General features: G+C 49.5%; 2 protein-coding genes across 5 annotated transcripts in view; one reads left to right on the forward strand and one right to left on the reverse strand.

Annotated features, from left to right (window-relative positions):
• Positions 1-5,387, forward strand: part of AR (androgen receptor) — a 47,112-nt gene extending 41,725 nt beyond the window's left edge. Inside the window, exon 8 of the mRNA XM_015860019.1 lies at positions 307-5,387. Coding sequence (XP_015715505.1) covers positions 307-462 — 156 coding nt within the window. The 3' untranslated portion in view covers positions 463-5,387. The remainder of the gene's footprint in view (positions 1-306) is intronic.
• Positions 5,388-6,412: 1,025 nt separating this feature from the next.
• Positions 6,413-22,990, reverse strand: part of OPHN1 (oligophrenin 1) — a 45,833-nt gene continuing 29,255 nt past the window's right edge. For 3 of the 4 annotated variants that reach the window (XM_032444514.1, XM_015860017.2, XM_015860014.2), the window contains 14 exons: positions 22,842-22,920; positions 21,570-21,603; positions 20,597-20,659; positions 20,309-20,383; positions 18,742-18,826; positions 18,373-18,431; positions 16,693-16,798; positions 14,857-15,016; positions 12,529-12,676; positions 11,968-12,243; positions 10,721-10,886; positions 9,439-9,489; positions 8,712-8,762; positions 6,413-8,342 (listed from right to left, as the gene is read on the reverse strand). In XM_032444514.1, the coding sequence (XP_032300405.1) occupies positions 8,720-8,762; positions 9,439-9,489; positions 10,721-10,886; positions 11,968-12,243; positions 12,529-12,676; positions 14,857-15,016; positions 16,693-16,798; positions 18,373-18,431; positions 18,742-18,826; positions 20,309-20,383; positions 20,597-20,659; positions 21,570-21,603; positions 22,842-22,920 (1,345 nt within the window). In that variant the 3' untranslated portion in view covers positions 6,413-8,342; positions 8,712-8,719. The remainder of the gene's footprint in view (positions 8,343-8,711; positions 8,763-9,438; positions 9,490-10,720; positions 10,887-11,967; positions 12,244-12,528; positions 12,677-14,856; positions 15,017-16,692; positions 16,799-18,372; positions 18,432-18,741; positions 18,827-20,308; positions 20,384-20,596; positions 20,660-21,569; positions 21,604-22,841; positions 22,921-22,990) is intronic. The other variant, XM_015860016.2, reaches the window with a different exon arrangement.

Raw genomic sequence — 22,990 nt, forward strand, 5'->3', positions numbered from 1 at the left:
ACGCAGCAGGGAGGGATCTTGTACCTGTAAGAGCATTGGGAAACAGTGTTACCGCCCTTGTAGACATGGACAATGTGTTCATGTTCTTACACGCAGCTGCTTCTTTAGTTTCCTTTATTGGCACTTGTGTGCTGCTTTTCTCCAGAAGCAATCCAACACACTGCCCTGGCTGGATCCATGTGCTCCTGGATGTGCAGGGGGCAGCCCTGGCACAGCCCTGCTGTGTTTCTCCTGCTGACATCCTAATTTCCCACAGAAATTACCCAGTGGGGAATTTTTCCCTAACAAACTTTCTTTCTTTCCTAGATTGCCAAGGATCTGCATCAGTTTACATTTGATCTTTTAATTAAGGCCCATATGGTGAGCGTGGACTATCCGGAAATGATGGCTGAGATCATCTCTGTGCAGGTCCCCAAGATCCTGTCTGGAAAAGTGAAACCCATTTACTTCCATGCTGAGTGATCTTCTGGAGGGACTCCCCGTTGCATCGCCTCCATCTCAGCCACTTCTGCCTATCGTTTCTGCACTACTGTACTGCAGTGCCTTGGGGAATCCCCTCCAAAGAGATGATGTGCCGCCAGGCAGACAGTAGCAAACTCCTCCCTGCTGGGGTTCCTTCAATTTCTCTTTTTCCTGTGGTACCTCTGACTGAATGCCGGCCAGGGTCAGGACGTCCTGCCTGCAGCACCTGGGGGTGGTTGCTCCTTTGTTTTCTGCAGTGACTTTTAGTGCCCCGGGGCCATGGGAGAATGGGAGATGTGCCACCAGCTCTTGTATTTCTGTAAACCAAAACAAGGTGAGGCACAGGCTGACCCTCTAAGGTTGGGTGTGGGAACTTTTACAGGCCTCCTCTGGGACTTATTATGTGTATTATGGTGCTGGGAAGCAGATGTGTTGAATACTGCAGTAGAGCAACTGAGGGGAAGAGATGAATTGCAACCTGATGAATGAGAGAACCCCTCCACAGCTGGAAGACTCCTGGCAGTCACTGTGCAGGGCTGCTCAGCCCCATGCTGCTTGGCTCCATGCATGGCTACTGGAAGGAGGATGGGCTTTGGAAGGCTCCATTGGTGATGGCTGCTGCTTTCCCCCTGGGCACCTCTCCTGAGGTGAGCTGGATATTGCCCATTCAGCAGTGCACTCTCAGCACACCCATCCCCATCCCAAACTGCTCGGACACAGCTGTGCCACCTCCACAAGTGCCTGACACCTCTTGGACCTCAGACCTCCCAGCAGCTGAACCCCTGCCTGCACTCCTCCTCTGCTCTGCACATGCCAGGTGTCAGCACAGCTGGCATCTCAGCTCTCTCACCTGTCTGCCATCTGCCTGAGCTGCTCTCCGTGGCAGCAGATGGGCTCCTCAGGAGCAAAGCAGCCAGGTCTGGCCCTGTGGGATCTGTGACTGTGGTTGTTAGCCCTGACCTTGGGAGATGGCTGCAATGATAACCTGTGGCGGTGGTGGCATCATCTTGTGCTCACGCAGAACTGTCAGGACATGGAGTGATGAGACAGCCAATGTGGGTGCATCATTGGGAGTGAGAAACATCAGTTTGATTCTGATGTCTTCTGCTGATATGGGATGTGGGACAGACCTCAGCTTGCACCAAGATCTGTCTGGCAGACTGTGCTCACATGACACAGACACTGCTTTGCTCCTGCTGCTGCAGAGCTCTCCATGTGAGAGGGAGTGGGGCAGGGACAGGTGTACTGTGCTCTGTGCCCCCTCATAACCTCAAGCAGCTGTGCGCCAGATGTCTTTAAAAACAAAGGCATCTGGGTTCAGCCTGTTGGTTGCCACATACACAGCCTCCCATCTACTGTGCGGGTTCTCCTGCTTCTGGGACCTGTCCAGAGCTGAGCATAACCTCCAGCTCTGCAGGCAAAGCCCATGGGTACAGCCTGGTTCCTTGCAAGCTCTCAGCAGGAACAAGCATTTAATGTTACAGATACTCTTCAGTCGTGCTATAGGGTTTTCACTGAGGGAGGAGGTGGAGAAAACCAACTCAAAACTATTGAACCAATGCTCTCTCTGTACAGACGTTTGTAATGAGATCTCCTCTCCTGGTTTGTGTGGCTCTGTTTGTGCTCTTTCTCCTGATATCCCCCCATGTAGGTGGGCACAACCTGCAGGTCCCGGTGTGCTCAGCAGTCCTCTATTGCTGCACCTTCAGTGTCGGTATGATCTGTTCATACACTGAGATGAGTCAATGGAAGGCCCTGCTGGTGTACCGTTCTGTTCTCGAATGCTTTCTGTCTGTTAGCAGAAGAGAATGATGAATAATGGGCTTGGTAATGCCTTGATCTCTGTCATCAACAGGAGGATGTTTATGATTGTTCTAAATAGCCTCTTCATATAGCTTTATGTTTTGCATAAGCTCGTGTCAGCACTGTTTCATTAGTTAATGAGTGTAAATGCATCCTGCTGGGTATTTTTCTGCTGTGACATGGGGAAGAAACCAGACTAAATAGGGACTTGCATACACCCACTTGCTGCTGCGAAGGAAGTGGGGCTGTGCAGCAGGCTGTGACCCCGGCTGTGTTCTGCTCTGTGCTCCCTGCTGCTCTGTGCTATGAGGACTCTGCCAACATGAACCCCAGTGTGTGTGCAGGGCCTGGGCTGTGCCCTGCAGCTGTTTCAAAGTGAATTTCTGCAGTGCTTTGTCCCCACACTGGCTGTTTGTGATGCTGGAGGAGGGAAAGCTGGGGGCAGTGGCACCCAAGCATGCATTTGCCAGGGGGAGATTAACACGGTCTCTTGGTTTATTTCCATTGGCTGCTGCAGGAACTGGAAACAAACAAAAACCCACAAAAACAGTTTAAGAAATACCAAAGTCCAGGTCCTGCCATTTATCTCTGTACTTTGTGTTTTCTTCTGCATTTTCTTGTCTATTTTTGCTTTAATAAAGGGAAGAGAATCTCACTATCATCCTCATCCTGTTACAGTTGACCTGAGGGTCCCAGCTGAGCTTCCATCCCAGTGCAGGTCCAGCTCAGACCCTGGGCTCCCTGGGAAGGCACAGTGCAGCTAAGGAGTAGCACAGCCCAGCACTGGTGTGACATCACTGCTTGCACACTGGGAGGAGCCTTCTGCTCAGCTCTGGGAGGAATGGAGCTAAGCCCAGGCAGTGAACATCCTGCCCCATGCATGGGCAGGTGAACAGCAGCGGGTCAGTCCTGAGGAGCTGAGCTCTGTCAGAGCACAGAATGGCTTTGCACCCTCCAGCTGGAGCAGTGCTGTTTGCCACAGCCACACAGCTGCCACTGCCGTGAGGATCTCTCCTGAGATGTTTTGGTAACAAACTATATGTTAAACATATGTGTACATATATATAGGCATGGCCCCATTTACACTGCTGAAGGTACCTGTTTTCTGTAATGAGCTTTCTTTCTGACTGCACACTGGGTGCGCTTGGGTATTCATCTGGTGGTGAGGCAGCATGTGCCAATAGCAACAGAAGCTCTTGATTTATTTTGGGGGGGCTCTGCACTGCCCAGGTTTCTAAAGCCCATCCTTGTGTAGCATGGATGCAGCACACTGGGGGTCCCAGTGTCAGCATGCAGCTCTCCTTCCACTACTCTGGCCAATAGGGTGGCATCCAAGGGACAGCAGAACACCCTTTATCTCTGCTCTCTTCAGCTGCACAAAACATCTGTGCACTTCAGGGCAGGATCCTGGGACTGTGTCTATTTTCTCACCACTCTGAAGTAGAAATATGTTTTTACAATGTCATGACTGCTGGAATGGCTCTGATTCCTGCTGCCGGATGGGAGCAGCCACAGCTGAGGTGCTGATGCCATCTGTCCCTGGGTGCTGGGAACAGTGCTATGGGGCCATCCATCCTCAGCACAAGGCTGCAGAAATGCTGTTCCAGTGCCACATGTGGGGAAGGTGTGGGCCTCCAGAACAACAGCTCGGGCTCTGACCTGCCCACAGCTGTGTTTTGGCATTGTGGCCGCTGCTTTGAGGAAGCAAGGAGGACTTCTGTTCATTCCTATTGAAAACAACAGGAAAACCTGCATTTTTCGATTCACAAAGTACATATCTGCACCAAACATAAAACCACAGTAAATTTATAATAAGCTGCTCTCTGTGCTGGGTATTTTGTGCTCTGTGGCAATTTAATGCTGGTTTATTTGTTAACTTGTCTCTGTAATAAAAAGAGTTCTCTATATTGATACACTTTATTTCCTTTGCAACAAGCCAAAAAGCCCATTGCTGGTGCCTTTCTCCTGGGGAGGACTCCCAGCCCACAGCTGTGCTCGCAGCAGCAGTAACTGAACACAATGTCTTTGCAATTGCTTGCTTCACCATTGCTGAGTAAAGTCCTGGAGTAAACTCCATGGGATAACCAAAAGGAGTGGGGACTCACAGACACGTCTCAGTTCCACTGCTGGTTCACTACCTGCTGGATGCTGAGGCAGAGCTGAGCTTGGGGCTCCTGCACGGCACTGCAGTACCTCCATCCATCCCATCCCACTGTGACTGCTGCAGAGTGCCAACCTCCGCCCACCGCAATGCCTGCAGCTCCGTTGGAGCACACATTTCGTTCTGCGAGGGGTGTAACTTCACTGCACCACTGCTGCCTTTTCTATCACTTAGCCCAAATTAATGGTCTTTGAGGTCAAATTCTGCCTCTAGAAGAAGACATCAGTTGGACTGTTGCCACCATTTTCACCTTCTTTGTTGTTTTTCTTGATTGGAACTATGATCTGCCCCAAACACATTGAAGAGAGACCCACAGCACACTGCCATTGGGACCGGGCAGCGCTGACACTGCACTGCTGGGAGATGCAGTGCAGGATGTGACCCCAATACAGACATCACCGCACTGGGCTGAGTGACAACGTCTGTGTCAGAACCAACCAGAGGAGCCCATCCAGGCTCGGGACAAAGACAGAACCTGTTATGCTACACTGGGGGCAATGAAACACCCAAGCCCACGTCTGGACCCCCATGAACCCTCAGCCCATGCTGTGCCCTGGGCAGCCCTCCCTGCTCCACACTCAGCTCTTTTGTAACTTCAGATCTGTCATTGTTCAAAGTACAATAAAGGCAGAATTTTGCTTGTGGGAGCTCTGCTGTATGCTGCATTCGGCTTTCATTTCAGTTATGTGCATGAGAAATGCTGCTTGGTGTGACAAATAGTAGGTGTTGAAGATGCCAAGAATAATTGGGTAATTTCTAAATGGATGAGGCTTTGTGTTGGGTAACTCACAGAGGCTGTTTTTCACAGTCAGATTTTTGCTATTAATTATCTGAGCTGTTATTTGTTCTACCCATAAGCTGACTGATCTCTTCATATACGTCTCTTAGGGCCTTTTAAAAGTAAATTTTGATTAATGTTATTTCTTGAAACGAGGCGCTAATAAAGCCCCATGTCCTCCTCCTTTGTTGTTGTTTTCAGTATCTTTATAAGCAATTGTAACTCCGTTCCTCTGTAACTTTGTGATAAAATGGACCTGTGCTTCCCATCCCACACAGCACCACACTGCTGGCCATCCAACCCCAGAACTGACAGAAAGGAAACTGCCTCTTACCCTGAGGTGGTGCTTCCAGAGCCCTCCATGCTCTGCTCTGCCCACACCTGAAACATACACTGCTGCTGCTGCTGCTGCTGCTGCTGCTGCAGTGGCAGCTGCGGATGGGCCCTTTAGTAATGCAGCAGGATTGAGCAGCCTGCTGAGCTTGTAGCCATCCTGCGTGGAAAGGTGTTTGCTGGCAGAGGAAGCTGAACAGTGTCCTGAGGTTAAAGGTAAGAAAACACAATAAAGTGTGCAGCACAGCCCATGCCTCTCTGAGGAGCTGCAATGGGGGCTGCTCACCCCCCACATCCCCTGCAGCACAGCAAAGACTGTGGCTTCAGAATGTTCCCACTGGACTTGGCCAGCGCCCTTCAGTGCAGTAATGACATTCACAAATGCTTTTGGTGCTTGTTGGAATGAAAATCTAACAAGGAGAAAAAAATCCGCCCTGCAGGGCTGCAGTTGGAAGCAATTTGGGCTGAGGCGAGCCAGCCCACAGGTCTGCTGTCCCATTAACCACCGCACAGGCTGACATGGGGTAATAGCAGGAACACAGGGACTCCTGGTCACTGTGCCCTGCGCTTGCAGGCAGCTGTGATGCTCAGTGCACCCACACTGGGACAGCCATGGACAAACCACAGCCCCGGGGGAGCTGCACATGGTGAGCACAGCCATAGCACTGGCAGGGACCTGCAGGGGGACAGGGCCATATGGCCACCAGGCACAGTGAGTGGCTCAAGGCAGTGCAGGAGCAGTGCTGGGCATAGGGCTCTTTGTCCTGCTGCCTTCCCAGGCACTGCAGCCCCATCTGTGCAGCACAACAGGGCTGGCAGTTCGTGCAACGTTCGGGCGTTGTTTGTAGAAGGATAAAAACCACACACGGACTTCATTTAACTTCATGGAAACTTTATAAACATTGAAGTACTCTACACTGCTATGTGACCAAATGGCTGCAGGGCTGATGGCCCACGGTCCCACAGCACAGTGCAGGGGCTGCGCCTCCCAGCGCAGCACAGAGTCCCCAGGGCTCTGCATTGCTAATGAGAAAGAAGCCAGCACAGATGCGTGATAAACACATTTAAAAGGACACTGAGACATGTTCTTACTACACTGCTTCCTCACCATTTACAATGCTGAGGATGAAAACAAGACTTGGCTTTGTTTTTTCAGACTCCACCACTGTCCCATGGGTCCTCAAATCAGAAGGGGCTGCTGGCAGTGGGAGGGGGGTGATGGGCTGACACTGCTGGGTGACACCACGGCTGTGACACCTCTGGGGATGGAGCTGCTTGTTCCCAAGGGGCACTCCCACGCTGGGCACTCAGTGTTGAGCTCTGGGGGTGGACATGTGGCCAGAAATGCGGTGCACTCCAGTTTGATGCTGTTCACCCCTGTCTGCTTGTGAGAGGGTGCAGCAGAGGGCTCAGCTTAGCGTGGAGCAGCCCTCAGATGCTGCTGCATGTAATCTAGGTGGTGACATTATGCCTTTTTTTTAAAGCCACTATTACATGCCACTGCTCAGAGTACGAGCACAGGAGTGAGCAGCGGGGGCAGTGATGAAGCCCATGGGGATGGAAGCACCATCAACACAGCACTTGTGTGCCTGGCGAAGGCCAGCATCACATTCAGTAAGGAAGCAGGCAGAGGCACACAGAAGGAAAGCACCTGCACACTACAAAGCACTGCTACAGTCTCCTGCCTGCACAGCTGTGCCATGCTTGGGGGGGATGGAGCACCTGGGGAACAAACAAGAATGTTTGGTGACTGCCCTGGGAATGCTCCAAGCACCCAAGGAAAGTTACTGCAAAGAGAGAAGCTGCCTTTGGACTGCTGACAGAAAGCAGGGAAGTGCTCATTGTCTATCTACGGGGAAATGCTACGGCTCAGCACTGAGCCCTGACATTGGCCGGAGCTACAGACTTCTATACAGGCACTGGGAGAGGTCCTGGGATGGAGGAATGTTCTCCCCTTCCAGACCAGAGGCATCAACACAATACTGCAGCCGAGGGAAAGAGACCAGAGATCTCTTGGATTGGAAATTAAAGTAACAAGCAAATAAGAAACCGTGTTCCTCATAGAAAAACTTCAGGCATTGACCCATATTTTTGGAGTTTCAGTTCCTCCCCACCTCTGTGCTGGCCCAGCAGAATAATCACGAGCACTGAGACTTCTGCTGGGTCTATGGGGAGCAACTCCAGTTGCAGATGGGAGCAGGAGGAGCAGGGCTGCATCCCCCCACTCCCCTCCAGTTCACTGCTGCCCTGCCAGCCCTAGTGCAAGCAGTGCTGCCAGTAATGCACGTGGAAAAACACACCCCTGCTTCGTGAGTGAGGAGAATACAGCATATGGGTGAGCCTCTTGTGGCAAGGACACAACTTCCAGTTGTTCTTCCCCAGCACCCAAGCACTGGGAATCAGCATATTGAACTTTGCGATGTCTGTCCATTCACTGAGGTCAATTCCCAATAAGAGTGGAGGTGCACAGAGCTCCCTGCTCTGCTGTCCCTTTCACAGCCTGGTTGTTGGTGCTCACCCAGCACTGCTGCCACCTGCAGAGGCACCAGGCAAGCATCCCTCACTTGGGCAGGGAGCAATGGCAAAAGGACTGGGAACAGTTCAAGACAAACGTAGTAATGGTCTTCTGACCATTTTTATCTCCTAATTTCTTGAGCCACTTCTGACAGCACACTCGGAAATTATCGTCCAGTTTGATAGCTGCTCTCCAGGTCGTTTGAACTGGGAAAGTCTTAGCTGTGACGCATCCATTTCACAAGCACAGAACATCTCCTTGGTCTAGCTGGGCTGAGATGGTTGCACTGTCTGAAAGAAGAAAACAAGCATGGAAACATGCAGCATTGTACGTTCATCAGTGACGGCAAACCCAGAACCAGAATAAACCCTGGGTCTTGGCACCACTGTTTCCACAGTGCTTGTGTTTTCCCTGACTGCAGCAAGGAGGAGCTCAGGAATAGCAGAGCAGGATGGTCTGAAGAGTGATGCCCATCAATGGACAGCAGGCAGCACGCCGAGTCTTGATTTTTCCCTTGTCAAAAGTCTCCAGCAGAAAGGACATTTCTCCCAACCTCTTCCCTGAGATCCCATTTCCCCCCTCCCGGACTCTCACGACCCCATCTGCTGAACTGAGGGACCACCATGTGACTGTGGCTGATAACTGTTACCAACACATACCTTTAGTCTCAGCTCTCATCACCTGGGATCCTGCCTTGTGGTGACGAAGAACTGAGTACAACAAAGTGAAAGAAAACAGAATAAAAAAGAATGAATGCAAATAAACAGAGTGATGTGTAGCAGTCAGGCCAATGATTTATCTTCCAAGTGAAGAAATCACTGCTGATATTGGAGACAATCGACTCCTATCAGGTTTTCTAATTCTGACAAGCAAATCTACCAGCACTTTTGGCAGAGCTCAGTTATTGTTAAGAGCAAAAAACTGGGGATTATTTGAGCAGATATTTTCTAAACAAAATACACTGCCCAAAACCATGGTGCCTGTAACCCCACCATCCCACTGAATCCATCTGGGCATGTGGATCTAAACCCTGCACAGACATCACATGTGGGTCCCACCGCTGCCTCCTGCTGCCATCTCCCAGCCCTTCTCATCTCTCCCATGATCTGCCCCACTGTGCCCTCCACAAAGACTGAGATGTAAGAACAATATGGACAACGCTAATCTAAATCCACACACATTGACATGTTTACTGCTTAGTGGGTTTATGATTAATTTTTCATGCAGCCTCTGCTTGGAATGGATTTGCACTCTGGGCTGTTTGTGTAGGCTGGTGTTTCAGCTGAGAGCAACTCCTGCTGACTGTGCGGTGTCCCCAGGGGATGGCTCTGTGCCCCCAAGTGGGATCACTGCTGCAGCACAGCAGCCCTGTGAGTGCAGGCTCACCTGCTGGTTCTTCGGGATGCTGTCTCAAAGAACTTGGTCCTGGAGGCCACTCTGCAAACAGAACACGAGAAGAGGTCACTCCAATTATTCGATAAGGCCATTCACTAATCAGCATTTGTGCCACGGAAAGGAGCAGGAGCATTAGCAGACACTGAAGACAGTCACTTCTTAGTGATGCCTTTCTGTGTTCCTCTTGGATGCACTTCATGTTTCCCACACGCTGCTGTGATCAGGCAGCCCTTCATCACTTTTAATTACGGTTTATTTAAATGCTCTTGCTCAAAAATTTATGTGCTGGTGTAAATGTGAACTTGTCACTTTTTATGGCCTCTCCACTCATGATGTGCTTCATATTAAGTTTCCAACTGCCCTCATGAAAGGAAAAATTATAAGTAATTCAGGAGAAGAAAAGGCAAAGCCCATTCCTGCCCTGCGAGCATGGAGCTGAAACTGACAGCACCTTTCTGGGTAAGGAGTGAAGACAGAGGACATCACACAGCCAAACAAGGGGCTCTCAAGCAGAATGCAGGGGCTGCAGCAAGGCAGACTTCCAGGATGACAAACATTTTTGCCATCTCCTGTCACCACAGGCACTGTGTAGGCAGCTACCTCAAATCCTGGAGCTTAAGTCTGTTGGCAGAGCATCAGGTGAGCATACAGGGAGGATGGCCTGAGAATCCACAGGATAACAGGGGAAGGAGAAGCACATCTCAGTGAGGGACAGCAGTGTTTCTCTCTCTTTAAAACTTGAAGAAATCTGATAATGAAGCTGAACTGCATCCAATTCCTTAATGGAGATCCAAGCAGGATCTCTTCTTTCTTGGGAAACATCTCATTTGAGACTCTTTTTGAGAGCAGGCAGGGATAGAGCTCAAGCTGCAGGGAGAAGTAACTGAGAAGATGATGGAAAGTCAGCCCCAGAGCTACACCCAACAAGGCTCAGAGCTTTGTCTTTTCCTGCAGTGTGTTTGCTTTTTGCTATGGCCACACTCCTCCCCAGCTGTGCCCTAAGGGCAGAGCCTGACCCAGCTCTCACACAGCTTTCCCAAAGTGACTCAGACCCTTGCCCATTGAATGGGACGTGCATGAGCTCCAGCCATCCTACACCAACAGTGCTGGAAACCAGTGTGGTGTTTTTCCTTCTGCTCTTCCAGCACTCCTGGTAGATGGCAGCAGCTCCTGCTGCCAAGTGGCCCCATGCCCCCTTATGCTCTTCCCACCCCTGGGGCCGACAGCTGAGCTGTGGCCCCACATGATGCTGCCTGTCCAGCCCCTGGCTTACACAGAGGAAGGCATTTCTTCTGCTGTCCCTGCTATCAGATCCGGCCTCTGCTCCAGCTTCTGTGGGATGGGAGCCCTGCACGGTGGGTCTGGAGGTCTCATGGGGGGACGTGTTATCACGGGCTTATCGCCATGGGGCCGCGGCTTGGGGATACCGTTGTACTCGCCTGCAAGGCAGATCACAGACACTGCATGTGAAGCTTCGGCAGAGGATGAGGTGTTTGTGAAGATGCATTACTGGGCTGCTGCACGCTGCTGGCTCGTGTTAAGCCCTTCACCTACCAGGACCCTTAGGACTTTCTCAGCAGGACAAATTTTTAGCCACATCTCTTTCACACCTGCATTCGTAAATGCTGATCCTGAACCTCCTCTTTGCTGAGCTGTATAACTGGAAGATCTTGACAAAAGGCCTATTTTCTAACCCTTCCTGCTGGCTTCTCCAGTTTTATCAGAATTACCCCCAAGCTGTCCACACTGAAGTGTGATACAATGTTCCAGCCCTGATTTTAAAGTGTCAGTATAGCTGCAATATAACTTTATTGCTAATTCAGTGTTCCCCTATTTATTTGTCCCAGGACCAGCAGCCCATTTTGTTGCGCTGCATCTTCAGATCATGCTGTCACCAAGCTATGTGTGATAATGCGAAAACATCAAATCTGTAAGTACTAAATGGAGCTGATGTACAAGCCAATTTCAAAAGCTATCTTACTCTTCCAGAGGCAGATTTCCACCTACCACTTATGCAACAAATTTAAATTAAGCCAGTAGTGTTAGTCAGATGAACTTTATGTTTGTGCTACCCAGCCAGGCCTTTTATTCTTTCTCTTTATTGTACGTGGGAGTCATTTGACAAGCATGCAGACCCACTTTTATTTTCTAAATACAGAGCTGTGAAGCTGTTGGAGGATGACAACATCTAAAAAGCACTGGAGAGCACACAAGTAAGCCTGGCAATGGCAGAACTAGCAGTATTTCTTGTTTACAACCATCATCTTGAGGACCTCAGCTCAGCTCCAAACACACACAGTTACAGCCCCATGTGCCACATGGTAAGCTGTGTGCTGGCACTGCAAGGGGACAACAACCACACAGACATACCAGTACCTTCCTTCAGGGAATGGACAGCACCAACCCAAATCTGGCCCCAAACTCAATATTTATACCTATCATGCATACATACAATGCTTATAAACCACATAGAGGCCCCGCTCTGCCCTGCTGAGGCCATGATGCAGGTGTACTGCTCACCATCTCTGCTGCAGCCACCCGGCCGGGGCGCAGGTCTCCTGGCATGGAGCGTAGACGTCTGCAGGGCAGGGCTGTTCATCACACCATTGGCAGCCTTGCCGGACAGCTTCACACCTCCGTCCTGTAGCCTGGCCACCAGCTTGCCCACTTCCAGCTCGGCTGGAGGCCGTCCCAGCTCCTCCCCCCCCAGCCGGGGTGCAGGCAGGCGGCTGCGGAGCAGTGGTCTGGGGGCTTCCGTGGTGACGCTGCCATTGGGGGTCTGGCTGAGCTGGTCTGCTGTGGAGCCGAGGGACGGACGGACAGGTTAGAGACAGACAGATGGGTTAGGATTGAATGTGGACATACAGACAGGCAGCAACAGAGGGCTGTTCTACCAGTGACAGTTTGAATTGTGAGGCAATGCAACCTTTGATAACCATTCTTACTTTCCTTTCTCACTGAACAGCAGAACTCACTGTCTGCCATGCTGCTGCCTTTGTAAATGCAGTTTTGTTATTATCTACGTTGCTCCCAGAAAGGAGTTAAAAGAAACAGGAGTGAGGGAGATTGAGCAGAACTGACCTCCACTTTCTTCCACAGAAGCCCCAAAGAAGACAGGTCGTTCCCGCAGAGGGCGCTTGGAAATGGTGATGGGTTTGTGCCTCCGGGCAGCCACCCTGGGGGGAGGTACTGGGGGGGCAGCGTTGTCTTCTGGGGGGCCTGAGTAGATCTGTAAGGACAGAGATATCTTCAGATGGTGCTCACCAGACCACGCGGTGTTCCTAGGGCTTGGAGGAAGGTGCTGTGGCAGCCCCATGCTTCAGGGTTGGGTGCTACAGCCCTGCACAGCTGCTGCCTTCCTGCAACAGGCAGCCTGCTACACACCACAGCAGTACTGAGCTAATTAGCACAACGAGATCACAATACAGAGAAAATGTGCAGCAGTAAATTATCTCAGAGCAGATTAAGTCAGCTTTGAATCTGATATGTTCTGAGAAGTGTCAAGTTCTCCATGCTAACCGGGCGATACAATCTGCAGCAAACACCCAAAGAAGCTGCTGCATTGTTTGAGATTTAACAGCAAAACCACTTTGGCTCTTGGCTTACAATGAAGTGTGTGGCACCCTCAAATTACCTCAGATGAAATACTGGCACTAAAACAATGCTACTTAGCCATTCTATCTCCTTTTCTCACTGCTCATATGACACCTATTTGGTTGGGGTTAATTTAGAGGCTGTTAATTTACACCAGAAAACCACAAGTCCCTAAGCTCTCCAACCTTCTCCCTTCCCAGGTCTGTGCAGTGTGTCCCGCAGTGGGGATGGCACCACCTGCTGCTCCCTGGTGCCTACAGAAGTACCACAGACCTCTGCTTTCACGAGATGCTTTTCACCATTGGGAAGCCACTCTCAAACCCCACCACACTGCTCTTTTTAAGATGCGAGTGCAGCTTCTCCTTTGATCCTGCCTTTCAAATAAAAACCCAAGTTAAACAACTGGAAGGTACAAAGATATTGACAGATCCTCGCGTTTAGAAAGTTTGTACAGCGAAGAGGCATTTCCAGAGGGATCGACTGATTTAATTTAGCTGCGGCACTGATATATAAACTGCAGAAAGAGTAATTATCCTCAAAGACTTCATGAGTAGTTACTTTGTCCTTAGACTTCATATTGCACCGTCTAAGTAATATCTCTCTTTCTCCGGGCTCATTTGTAGTGTTTGCATATGTGTGAGCTGAAGACGCTTTCAGCTCCAACAATGAACTTACACGCTCCATCTAATAACTGTTACTAACTTCACCTTATTGCTGAAGAAATGAAAAGCAAGCAGAGTGATATCTGGCTTAATTAAAGATTGAATCTCTTGGAGGCAGCAGTGTGAACCGTGTGTTGACTCAATCTGAGCAGAGGTGGCACGAGAGTGACAACAGGCTGAGCTCAGAGTGAGCACTGCGAGCATTCCAGCACACAAAGCCTTTGCTGTGAGAGCTTAAAAACATTTGTAGTAACCCACAAGGGAAGCAGTATGTGACCTTCATGAACTTTGTGTGTGGACACTCCTAAGTCCCTCTGAGCTCTTTCATCCACTTTTCTGACTTCTAACCTAGGCACCACAATGGACCCACACCATCCATTTGGTCTCTCTCTGGTCTCTGACTCCATTTGCACAGCCCTGCTCCTTCAGCTCTGACCTCCTCTTCCATTCCCCAGCAGGACATTCCCCTCCTGCCATCCACTGCCATCACTGGGCAGCCAGCAACCCCCTCACTCACAGATGCCATCAATCTTCCCCTTCCTTCAAGTCACAAGGGATTCTTCCAACACTGTAATTTAATGTACTATGAAGGACCAAATTCACACTTAGGAACCTGGAGCACTGCCCTCAGCACAGCGGACACAGGCTGGGTGCTGAACCTTCCTCTAACAGCTCAGCCCCAGCAGCAGGTCCATCCCCAACCCCACACCCGTGTCTGCACAGCCCTATTTTCATCAACCTTCCCATACTTGGTTGCTTTGGTATTTTTCCCGTTGTAATGGCAGGCAGTGCCATGTCTTGCATCATGCCTGTCCCTGACAGTTATGTTGCACTCTGTCTCCTGGCTTCAGCACAAGAAAGCATTGTGTCCTGTCACCTCCAGGTAGAGAACAGTACTTTCAATACAGACGCTTATCTTATTTAAAAAGAAAAGCAAAAAACCCAGCAGACTCACAGTTTTCCTTCAGAACTACAGGGAATAGTGAGGAATGTCTGCTCTGCTGCTTGTTTCCCTATGAAGCATTTCAGAACAGCATATTTTAAAGGAAAAATGCCACCCCTTAAGGGGACCACAAAAGACAGAGCCAAACTCCAAATTGCTGCCACAGCAACACCAGGCATGGAGGTGGGGAGTGGCAGCACTGCCCTGTACCTTCCCAAAGTGCTCGATGAGAATCTCAACCACGATGTTCTGGAATTTGATGTTCATCATTGCTGCCACAGTGTCCTCCTGCGCTCGCATGAGTGTCGGTCCGAATATCACCCCCATGTTGGATGGTGACATCAGGTTCTCTCGGCTGTGCTCACACACGCTGTAGAGAGGTGAGAGAGAAGGAATCATCTGTAACTGTTTAACATTTTACTAAATGGATCTTTATTCTAAGAAATTCAGAAGACGCGACAAGAATCAGTGCTTCATTCCTCCTCATTTTGTTTCATCAGAATTTGTTTCCCACCCAATGGACGCAATGTGTCCATAGCTGTGATGTGAACCATCTGCAGACAGGACCATTGTGGGAGAGCAACGTGCTGACAGCAGCTCTATTCCATCTTTTTCAATGTCTGATTCCTAATTCTGCACACAAAAGCCAGCTGTGCAACACAGACACGAAAGGAATCATTCCATTTGGAATATCCTATTTATCCCAAACTGACTGTTGGCTTTAATTTTTTCTCTCTCTGAACGCAGGGAGGACATCGGAGGATTTCATAAACTTCCACAGCATCTTCCTTCTAAAAGAGGCACAGTTTGCACATAACAGAATTCTATTCAGTCTGGGAGGAACACATGAGCCTGCGGAGCACACCGGTCACTGACCAAAGCATTAACCACCCAGATGGACACTCCGTGTTTTCAAAAGCAGCCAGCCTCTGCTCTGAATGCCAAAGGAGAGAGGCTCTGATGCTGAGATTCAATGAATTATTTGCACTGTAGCTCTCCTTAGAGAGGTTTCTGTGAGCATAAAGGGGGTAAGGAACAGAATTTAAACATAAGCACTTTAAAGAATAAACTTTGACACCATCACTCAAGTGTTAGCTTCATCAGACTGCAAGGCAGATGATCTCATTCTGCCACATGCACAGAGAGGCTTCAAAAACAAACAAATGTGAAGGGCTGGAAGCAGACTGCAGCAGGGTTGCATCACCTGCACTCCTCACCTGACGGAGGGCACAGTACCAAGAGCTTAGCATTGAGTGGGAGGGTGTGGAAATCCCAAAGCTGTTTATTTCTGCAGCAGTCTGGCTTTGAAAGGAGCTTCTCCAAGGACTCAAAGCAAACCTTTTCACTCAGCAGCCACAGCTTCTGCAAGCCCTGCTCTTTCTTGACCCACACACAAGTTGCTGCATAGCCCTTCCCCATGGGGTGGAGAAGGCAGAGTTCCTGCACCAAGCCTCCCCATTCTGTGTGATGACATCACAGGAAAATTCCCATTTTCCCAGCACGGTGCTGGTGCCATCATCATCAAGTAAGTGATGCTTTCAGTTACTCACTGGCAGAAGCAAGCAGAAGCGGTGCTGCCCAGCACCACCAAGCACCCACTGCCAGCTCATGCCAACTGTATGCTGAAGTCTTTGTGCTGCTCAAAGGGCTCAGGCTATTGAGCTGCAGATAAAACCAAAGCATGCTTCACACGCAGCCCAGAGGCACAGGTCTTATGGCTGTTCTGAACCCCAGACCTAATGTTCTTGTTAACTGGACTGAGAGTCAACACGTTTACAGCTCTCCCATCTCCCAGCTGGTATTTCCATGTTAGAATTGCTCCTTACTTCATGTTTGTCAGAAAGGGAATGGAAGCAGCAAGCAGAAAGAGGAATATCACTTAGTGCAGAGGGTAGGAGGGATCATCACACCACTCATGCAGTCAGAATGTAAATTCCTAGGGGGACAGTGGTGGATGCAGTATTACAAACCTGCCACAAGAAAATGCTTGCTCTGCTGATTCCACTATTCCTCTTAGTTTGGCCTTATAGAAAAACATCTGCTTACTTGACTAGGTGTCGTATGAGGAGTTCTAACATCTCTCTGTTCTTGTCAGGTAGTTTATAGACCAGGGCATGAATGGCTCCCAACCTGTAGTCCAGGTTCTCAGATTCTGGAGAGAAGTAACACAGAGAAAAGTTTGTGATTTTTAAAGTAAATACATAAAAGATAAGTAAGCACAAACAAATCTGTGTGAGCCGTTCCATACGCAACATATGGCTGGCTGGCCAAAACCAGTGATGGGAAGCAGAAGGAAAATAAGATTACATAGTAACAGGGTAATCATCGTGAGAAACAAAGTGAAATGGAAAGAGGGAGAAATGAAGCTTGAAAGGGAGCTCAGGGCCAGCTCTCCACTGAGCATGGGATGGGCTGGGCATGGCCAGGTCCTGCCCTTCACACTGTACCAGGGGAACCCCACGGCCCATTTGTTGGGCATCTCCTTGGCCAAGAGAGCTGCAACACGACAACATGGGAAAATGAACTGTGGAAAAAATGGAGTCCTTGACCCAAAGAGGTCACTTTCAGAAGCATAAATAATCAAGAAACAATCAAATACTCAATGTGAAAAGAATAGTGTGGGATCTCAGTGGCTAGGAAGCTTAATGGTGCAAGTTCTGAGGGAGGAAAGAAAGGGATTATGGTTTTGCACATACTCTGCCACCACTGGTTTAATCAGCGCTGAAACTAATAAATCTTGGACTTGAGCACAATCAGTGGGTGGTGCAAAATTTTCCTTTACAAGAAAGAACAAGTGTTAGTAATTTTCCAGGGGTCCAAAGTGAGGAGAGGCGGGCATCTCTGCTGGCGTCTTACTGACTCCAAGGGGACATGGGGCTGCAAAGGATGCCTTCATACAAAATGTTTCTGAGTGTGCCACGAATTTCCAAATGCCAGCACTTTCATGCTGAGAGCATGACTAACTCCCTGTATCCCCCTGCTCCCCACCACACTGTGCTGGCTCTCAGCAGCCTGAGGTGCAGCCAGCTCGGAATACTATAGCTCATTTGAAACAGCCGGAATCACAGGACAGCTGAGGACTAGCTGGGTTAGCACAGGCTATGTCCTGTTGGCTTACCTATGCTACTTGGCTAACCTCTGTTAATGTTGGCTGCAACTCAGTCCCAAGAGGTGCAAAATGAAAACACACTTCTTGTACCAGTAGATGCTTTGGATTCAACACTGTGAACCAAATTTCAGGAACTAAGAGGATCACCTAACTCTGCTTGACAGCATCACATCACATTGCCTCACTGCTTTTAAAATAAATATCCCCATACTTTTGAGAAACAATTCTGGAGCACTTGTGATCATCTGCTTTCAGGTAAGTCGGCATGTCCTGGCTTTCCAGATTCTCTGAAAGGATGCAGCCCTGTCACAGAGAAACGTACTGCAATAGCAAGGAAAAGAAAGGAAGCATGTCCTGGCTCTGAGCACAGTAACACCAGGCAGGCATGCTGCAGTGCTCTGACCCCATGTAATTAATGTCATGGTGTGTTTGCCCTGAGTCCCTCTGCAGACGCTTGTGTGGCTCCTCCCGGGAGCAGCCAGAGCCCCAGTGCACAACAGGACACACCCAGGGGTGCAGGAGCCATGGATGTCTGCAGAGCCCTCTGTACCCTGCAGGGATCAGCACAGGCAGCCACCTCTGCTGTGGCGAGGGCTCAGGCTGGGGGCTGTACTTACTGGCAGCCAGGACCAACTCCTTGTGCAGCTTGTATGTCATGACAGGCTCCGACAGGTTCCTGCAACGACCAGACAGAAAACTGAGCTCTGGGAGGACAGCGTGACCTCATGACTGATCTCCAAGGACTGGGGGCAAATCTGCTCACTCACCAGCCTGCTGGTTCCCAGTGGCAACCTCCCCCAGATGCACTGCAGGATATAGCATTGCCACAACAGGCATATTTCTCATAAAGAGAAAAGGAAAAAGGATCTATTCCCCTTTTCAATGCCTCTGCTGCTTCTTTTTCCCCTTTCCTTTGGCCAGATTCTCAGACCTGGCAGTTCTCTTTGCACCCAGACTGCCCAGATCAGTGGGATCTGCAGCGTTACCTAAGATAAAACTTCAGTGAGCTGGTAATGGTCTTGATGTCCCATTCACTGCTTTGGAGGTCCACATCCCCTGGGCATTTTGGATCTGGAGGAAGAACAAAATGGCTTTAAAATAAGACCCAGAAACAGTGCATTCCCACGGATCCAATATCAGGCTTTTTGTACCCAAATAACCCAACTGTCTGCTCCAGCTCCTCACCCCAAGGACTCCCCAGCAACTGCTCTGGGAGCATTCCCCCTCACTGCATGGGGAGGAGGAGGCAGAGGGAGAAGGCAAAGCTGAGCACACACCCCTCATGTTCCATCCACCCGCACTGACCAACCCCATTGCTCTGTGGTACAGTGAGCTGAAGGGCATTGGTGGAGACGGGCAGCTGGCTGTGTGACTTATACAAAAAAGGAATAGGACTAGAGACAGAAGATCTACTTCCTCACTCAAATTCAGGAAGAAGTTGCTCTGCAACAGCTATTTCTGCTCAGTGTTGTTGGGTTTTGCATCATGAGTTTGTACACAGCAGGATGGCGACTGGTCAACCCGAGTGGTGAATATTAAATAAAATGAAAAGCCACACGCAGCTGGGGGTCAGAAGGGAAAAATGCAGAGCTGTGTGCAGGCAGGGTGAGAATCCAGGAGCAATAAAATCTGAGGCTAAGTAATTAGTCATCAGGAAAGTGTAACTGAATAGCTGGCTCCATGGGAACTGAGTACAGCTTCATGTCAGCACAAAGCACTTTTAATAAACAACAACAATAGTAAATGCAAAACCAGCCTTTGAATGCTACATTAATATCAGATGTCCACATAGGGAGCTGACAGAGGCTGGATGTGCCCGAGGCACACAGATAGAACACAAGCACACTTCCTGCTCTGTGCTGCAGCCCTCCCAGCACATGGTGTATGGGGCACAGGGTGTCAGGCCCACCTGCACCAAACAGAGGCCACAGCTCTGGGCAGACCCCAGGAATGCCCAGCTTGGAGAAGTGCTGCTGAGCTCCAAGCACCACTGATTCCAAGTGTGACAACCGCCCAGCAATTAAAGCACCTGGATGAAATGCAAGATTTAAGGCGCAGAAAGTTTGCTACAGAAGTTCATATGCTGACTGGTCCATGGAAATAACTGTTCCCCCTGCCGCCACTCAATAGTGCATGGCAGGTCCCTGCACTGATCTACCTGGACAGTGCATCCCAACAGTAGTGGTAAGGCACGTGGGCATCCAGTGCAGCAGCACCAGGGCTGTCCCTGCCACAGTGGAGAGCAGTGACTTGGAGAACAGCCTTTACTCTACCCATCTGCTGAGGCCTCTGCAAGAGGAGGGGAGAAGGCACATCCCCACCATGCAAGGGTCACTGCTGCCATCACCTGCTGCTTTCAGCACCTGCAGCCAATGCAGTGAGAAGGGAAAGAGCAGGAGCAGGCTGCAGAGACAGCTCCAAAAAACAGGAGAGGTGCTGGAGGAGCAAGTAGCTGCTCTCCATTGATTCATCCCATTGTGAAAGCCCATTCTCTTTGACCCTGCTCAAATAATACAAAAATATGACAACACACATGGAATAATCAATTCTTACCAAAAAAGGCATTCAGCAATTTCTGCACCTGAATATTGCTGCCAACAGTTCGGTAGACGCCCTCTGTAGAAATCCCTGAGAACAACAGAGAAGTGTTAGCCAGAGTCTGTCCAAAAGCACCATCTGCTGGAGCCTGCACCCAGATTCACAGCTGTGTGCTGCATGGCAGCCTGCACCCAACCTCTACAGCTGTGTGCTGCATGGCAGCCTGCACCCAACCTCTACAGCTGTGTGCTGCATGGTAGCCTGCACCCAACCTGCACTCAGATACTACCATGGGCTCGTTACCTTTTGTCTCCACAGCATTGATGCACTTCCGCACAAACTTGAAGCCAACCTCGTTCAGCTCCACTGTTAAAGCACAAAGGAAAAGGTCTCAACTGCCAGAGCCCTACATGCAGTCCCCACAGGAGCCCTATGTACTCCACAGCCTCAGCACATGGCTGGCTGTGCCTCTATGGAATAAATCTTGATGAGGAATTACTCAGTTTTTGCTGAATTCTTTTGAGATCCAGCACCCCCCACCCCGCTCCAGCTAATCAGTGCCTGTCTTAAGGCACTGAGATAGAGGCAGAATGACCATTTATAGATGAACTGTAACTTCTTACTTGTATGACTCAGCTGGTTAGGAAGACAGCTTTCTAGAATATGAAATTCTAGATGAAAACTCTGCATTCATACTCCTGTGGTTCAAAAATCAGTCCCATTTTACCTGGGTTTCCAGTTAAATTTTGGCTGAAATGTTGACTTTGAGGTAATGTTTGGTTTAGGGCTTATGTCACTGATAATGCTAACTCTACGATAATGCAAGTAAGCCAATCAGGTGCTGATAACAGCAGGCCCTAAGTCCCAACAGCCTGCCTGCACTCAGCCCATGAAGCACTGTGCATCAATGGAGGGACACTGTGGCGACAACACCATGGGCAGCCAAGGAGCTGCATCCCATCCTGGGTCCTGCCATAGCCTCTCTCATGGAAGGTGTCCTCAGTACCCCTCACTAGGCTGCTGTTCCGGGGCCTATGGGTACACATGGAGCTCTGCACCCCTCTGGCTTTTGGCATATAAAATCTGCATGTTGCTGTCTGAGGAAGCTCTTTGTTACCTGCTCTTGGTATCAGGCACCAACAGGAAAAAAAAGAAATGACACATGCTGGGAATTACACTGCCCACTGCAGAAACCAAAGATGTCTGCAGGGAAAGGCACTGCCTGGCCTAAGGACAGCTTCAGTATTTCAGAGGAATTGAAATGGAAATAACTCACTCTCTTCCTGTTTCGTGATGGGACTGTGGTAGATCTGAAAAAGGGAATGGAGTGGAGAAAGAAACAAACATAATGCAATACCATTTTATACATCATTTCAAAAGAAAATGCAGCCCCTCCTACGTCATCGCCAAGAGCAAGACTATGTCCCAAGGGAAGTCAGTTTACAATTAAGCAAGATACTATTATCTACGGAATAAATGAGTTTGCTGACTTCCTACAGCTCACTGAAGCACTTGTTTCAATTCCAAATCCTCAAAGAAGGGAATGAGAACTCCCACTTGCCCTGCAGGTGCCCTGTGAAAATGGTGGATGAACAGTCTGGCACACAGGGGTCTTCTGCTTGTTTGTGCTTTATAATAAGATTACTCCAGATGTCAATTCATTCCTTCTACACCACATACAAAAATGCCTTTTGTACTTATTTGAAGAGGAACAAACAGTAGATTATATTCCTGATAGAAAATAAAAACTCCTTTGTACCCAGTAACGTGTAAAATGAGTGAGCATCAGACACCTGCTCAGCTGCCCTCTGAGCACACCAACCCTCCCTATCATTCCAGGCTGCTTTCTGCCCAAAGCATGAGGCACACAGCACAGCGGGGGGTGCCCACATCCCACCTAGCTGCTCCCACGTCCCACAGCCACAGTAGCCAGCACTCAGCCCCAGTAGCAGGGCGGCATGCAGCCTCTGCCAGCCCTCTCCTATGGAAAGGCTCTTGCAAAAGCCAGGGGGAAACCACAAGCAAATGTGTTTTCCCACACTGCACATCACACTGCAGGAGGTTCAGTAAAATGCAGGAATTTGTGCTTTGCTCACATTAAAGGAAGGAAATAAGAGCAGCCACAGGAACGCTGCTGAGCGTCTGCGGGGCGGCTGCTCTCACCCTTTGCAAACACTGCTAAAAGCAGGTATAAATAAAAACGCTGTCATGCAGATTTGGGAGTGAGCTTTAATAGAAGTGCTGTTTGTTTCAGACAACGAGGTCACAGTTCTTAGGAAGTCTGGCTATTGCAGTTAACTACAAAAACGTACCAAACCTTAAGAGAGGGAAAAAACAGCTTTCTTATTGCAAGCCGCGCTGAGATCAGACAGAATGAAATCCAATTACAAGTGTATAGTACTGAACTGATAGCCTGTGTTTCAGATAAGCAACAGCAATTGAAGAGAGACCTGTAAAGCTGAGCTTGCTAATTTTTACTGATCTTCCTCCCACCAGCAGAGGACACTGCATGACAGCACATCCATAGTGTGTAACTTGGAACACTCACCGGCTCCTTTCCATCCATGGCTTCCATCCACAGCCTTCGGTTGGCTTCGGAGAGTGCCTGCAGAGTGATGGTCCCAGACCTATGCAGTTACCCAGGGGCAGAAGGAAAACATTAAGCAAAGATCAGTTTTTAATGAAGAGCATTCCTCC

Source organism: Coturnix japonica, chromosome 4 (assembly GCF_001577835.2).
Source record: "Coturnix japonica isolate 7356 chromosome 4, Coturnix japonica 2.1, whole genome shotgun sequence".
Classification (NCBI taxonomy): domain Eukaryota; kingdom Metazoa; phylum Chordata; class Aves; order Galliformes; family Phasianidae; genus Coturnix; species Coturnix japonica.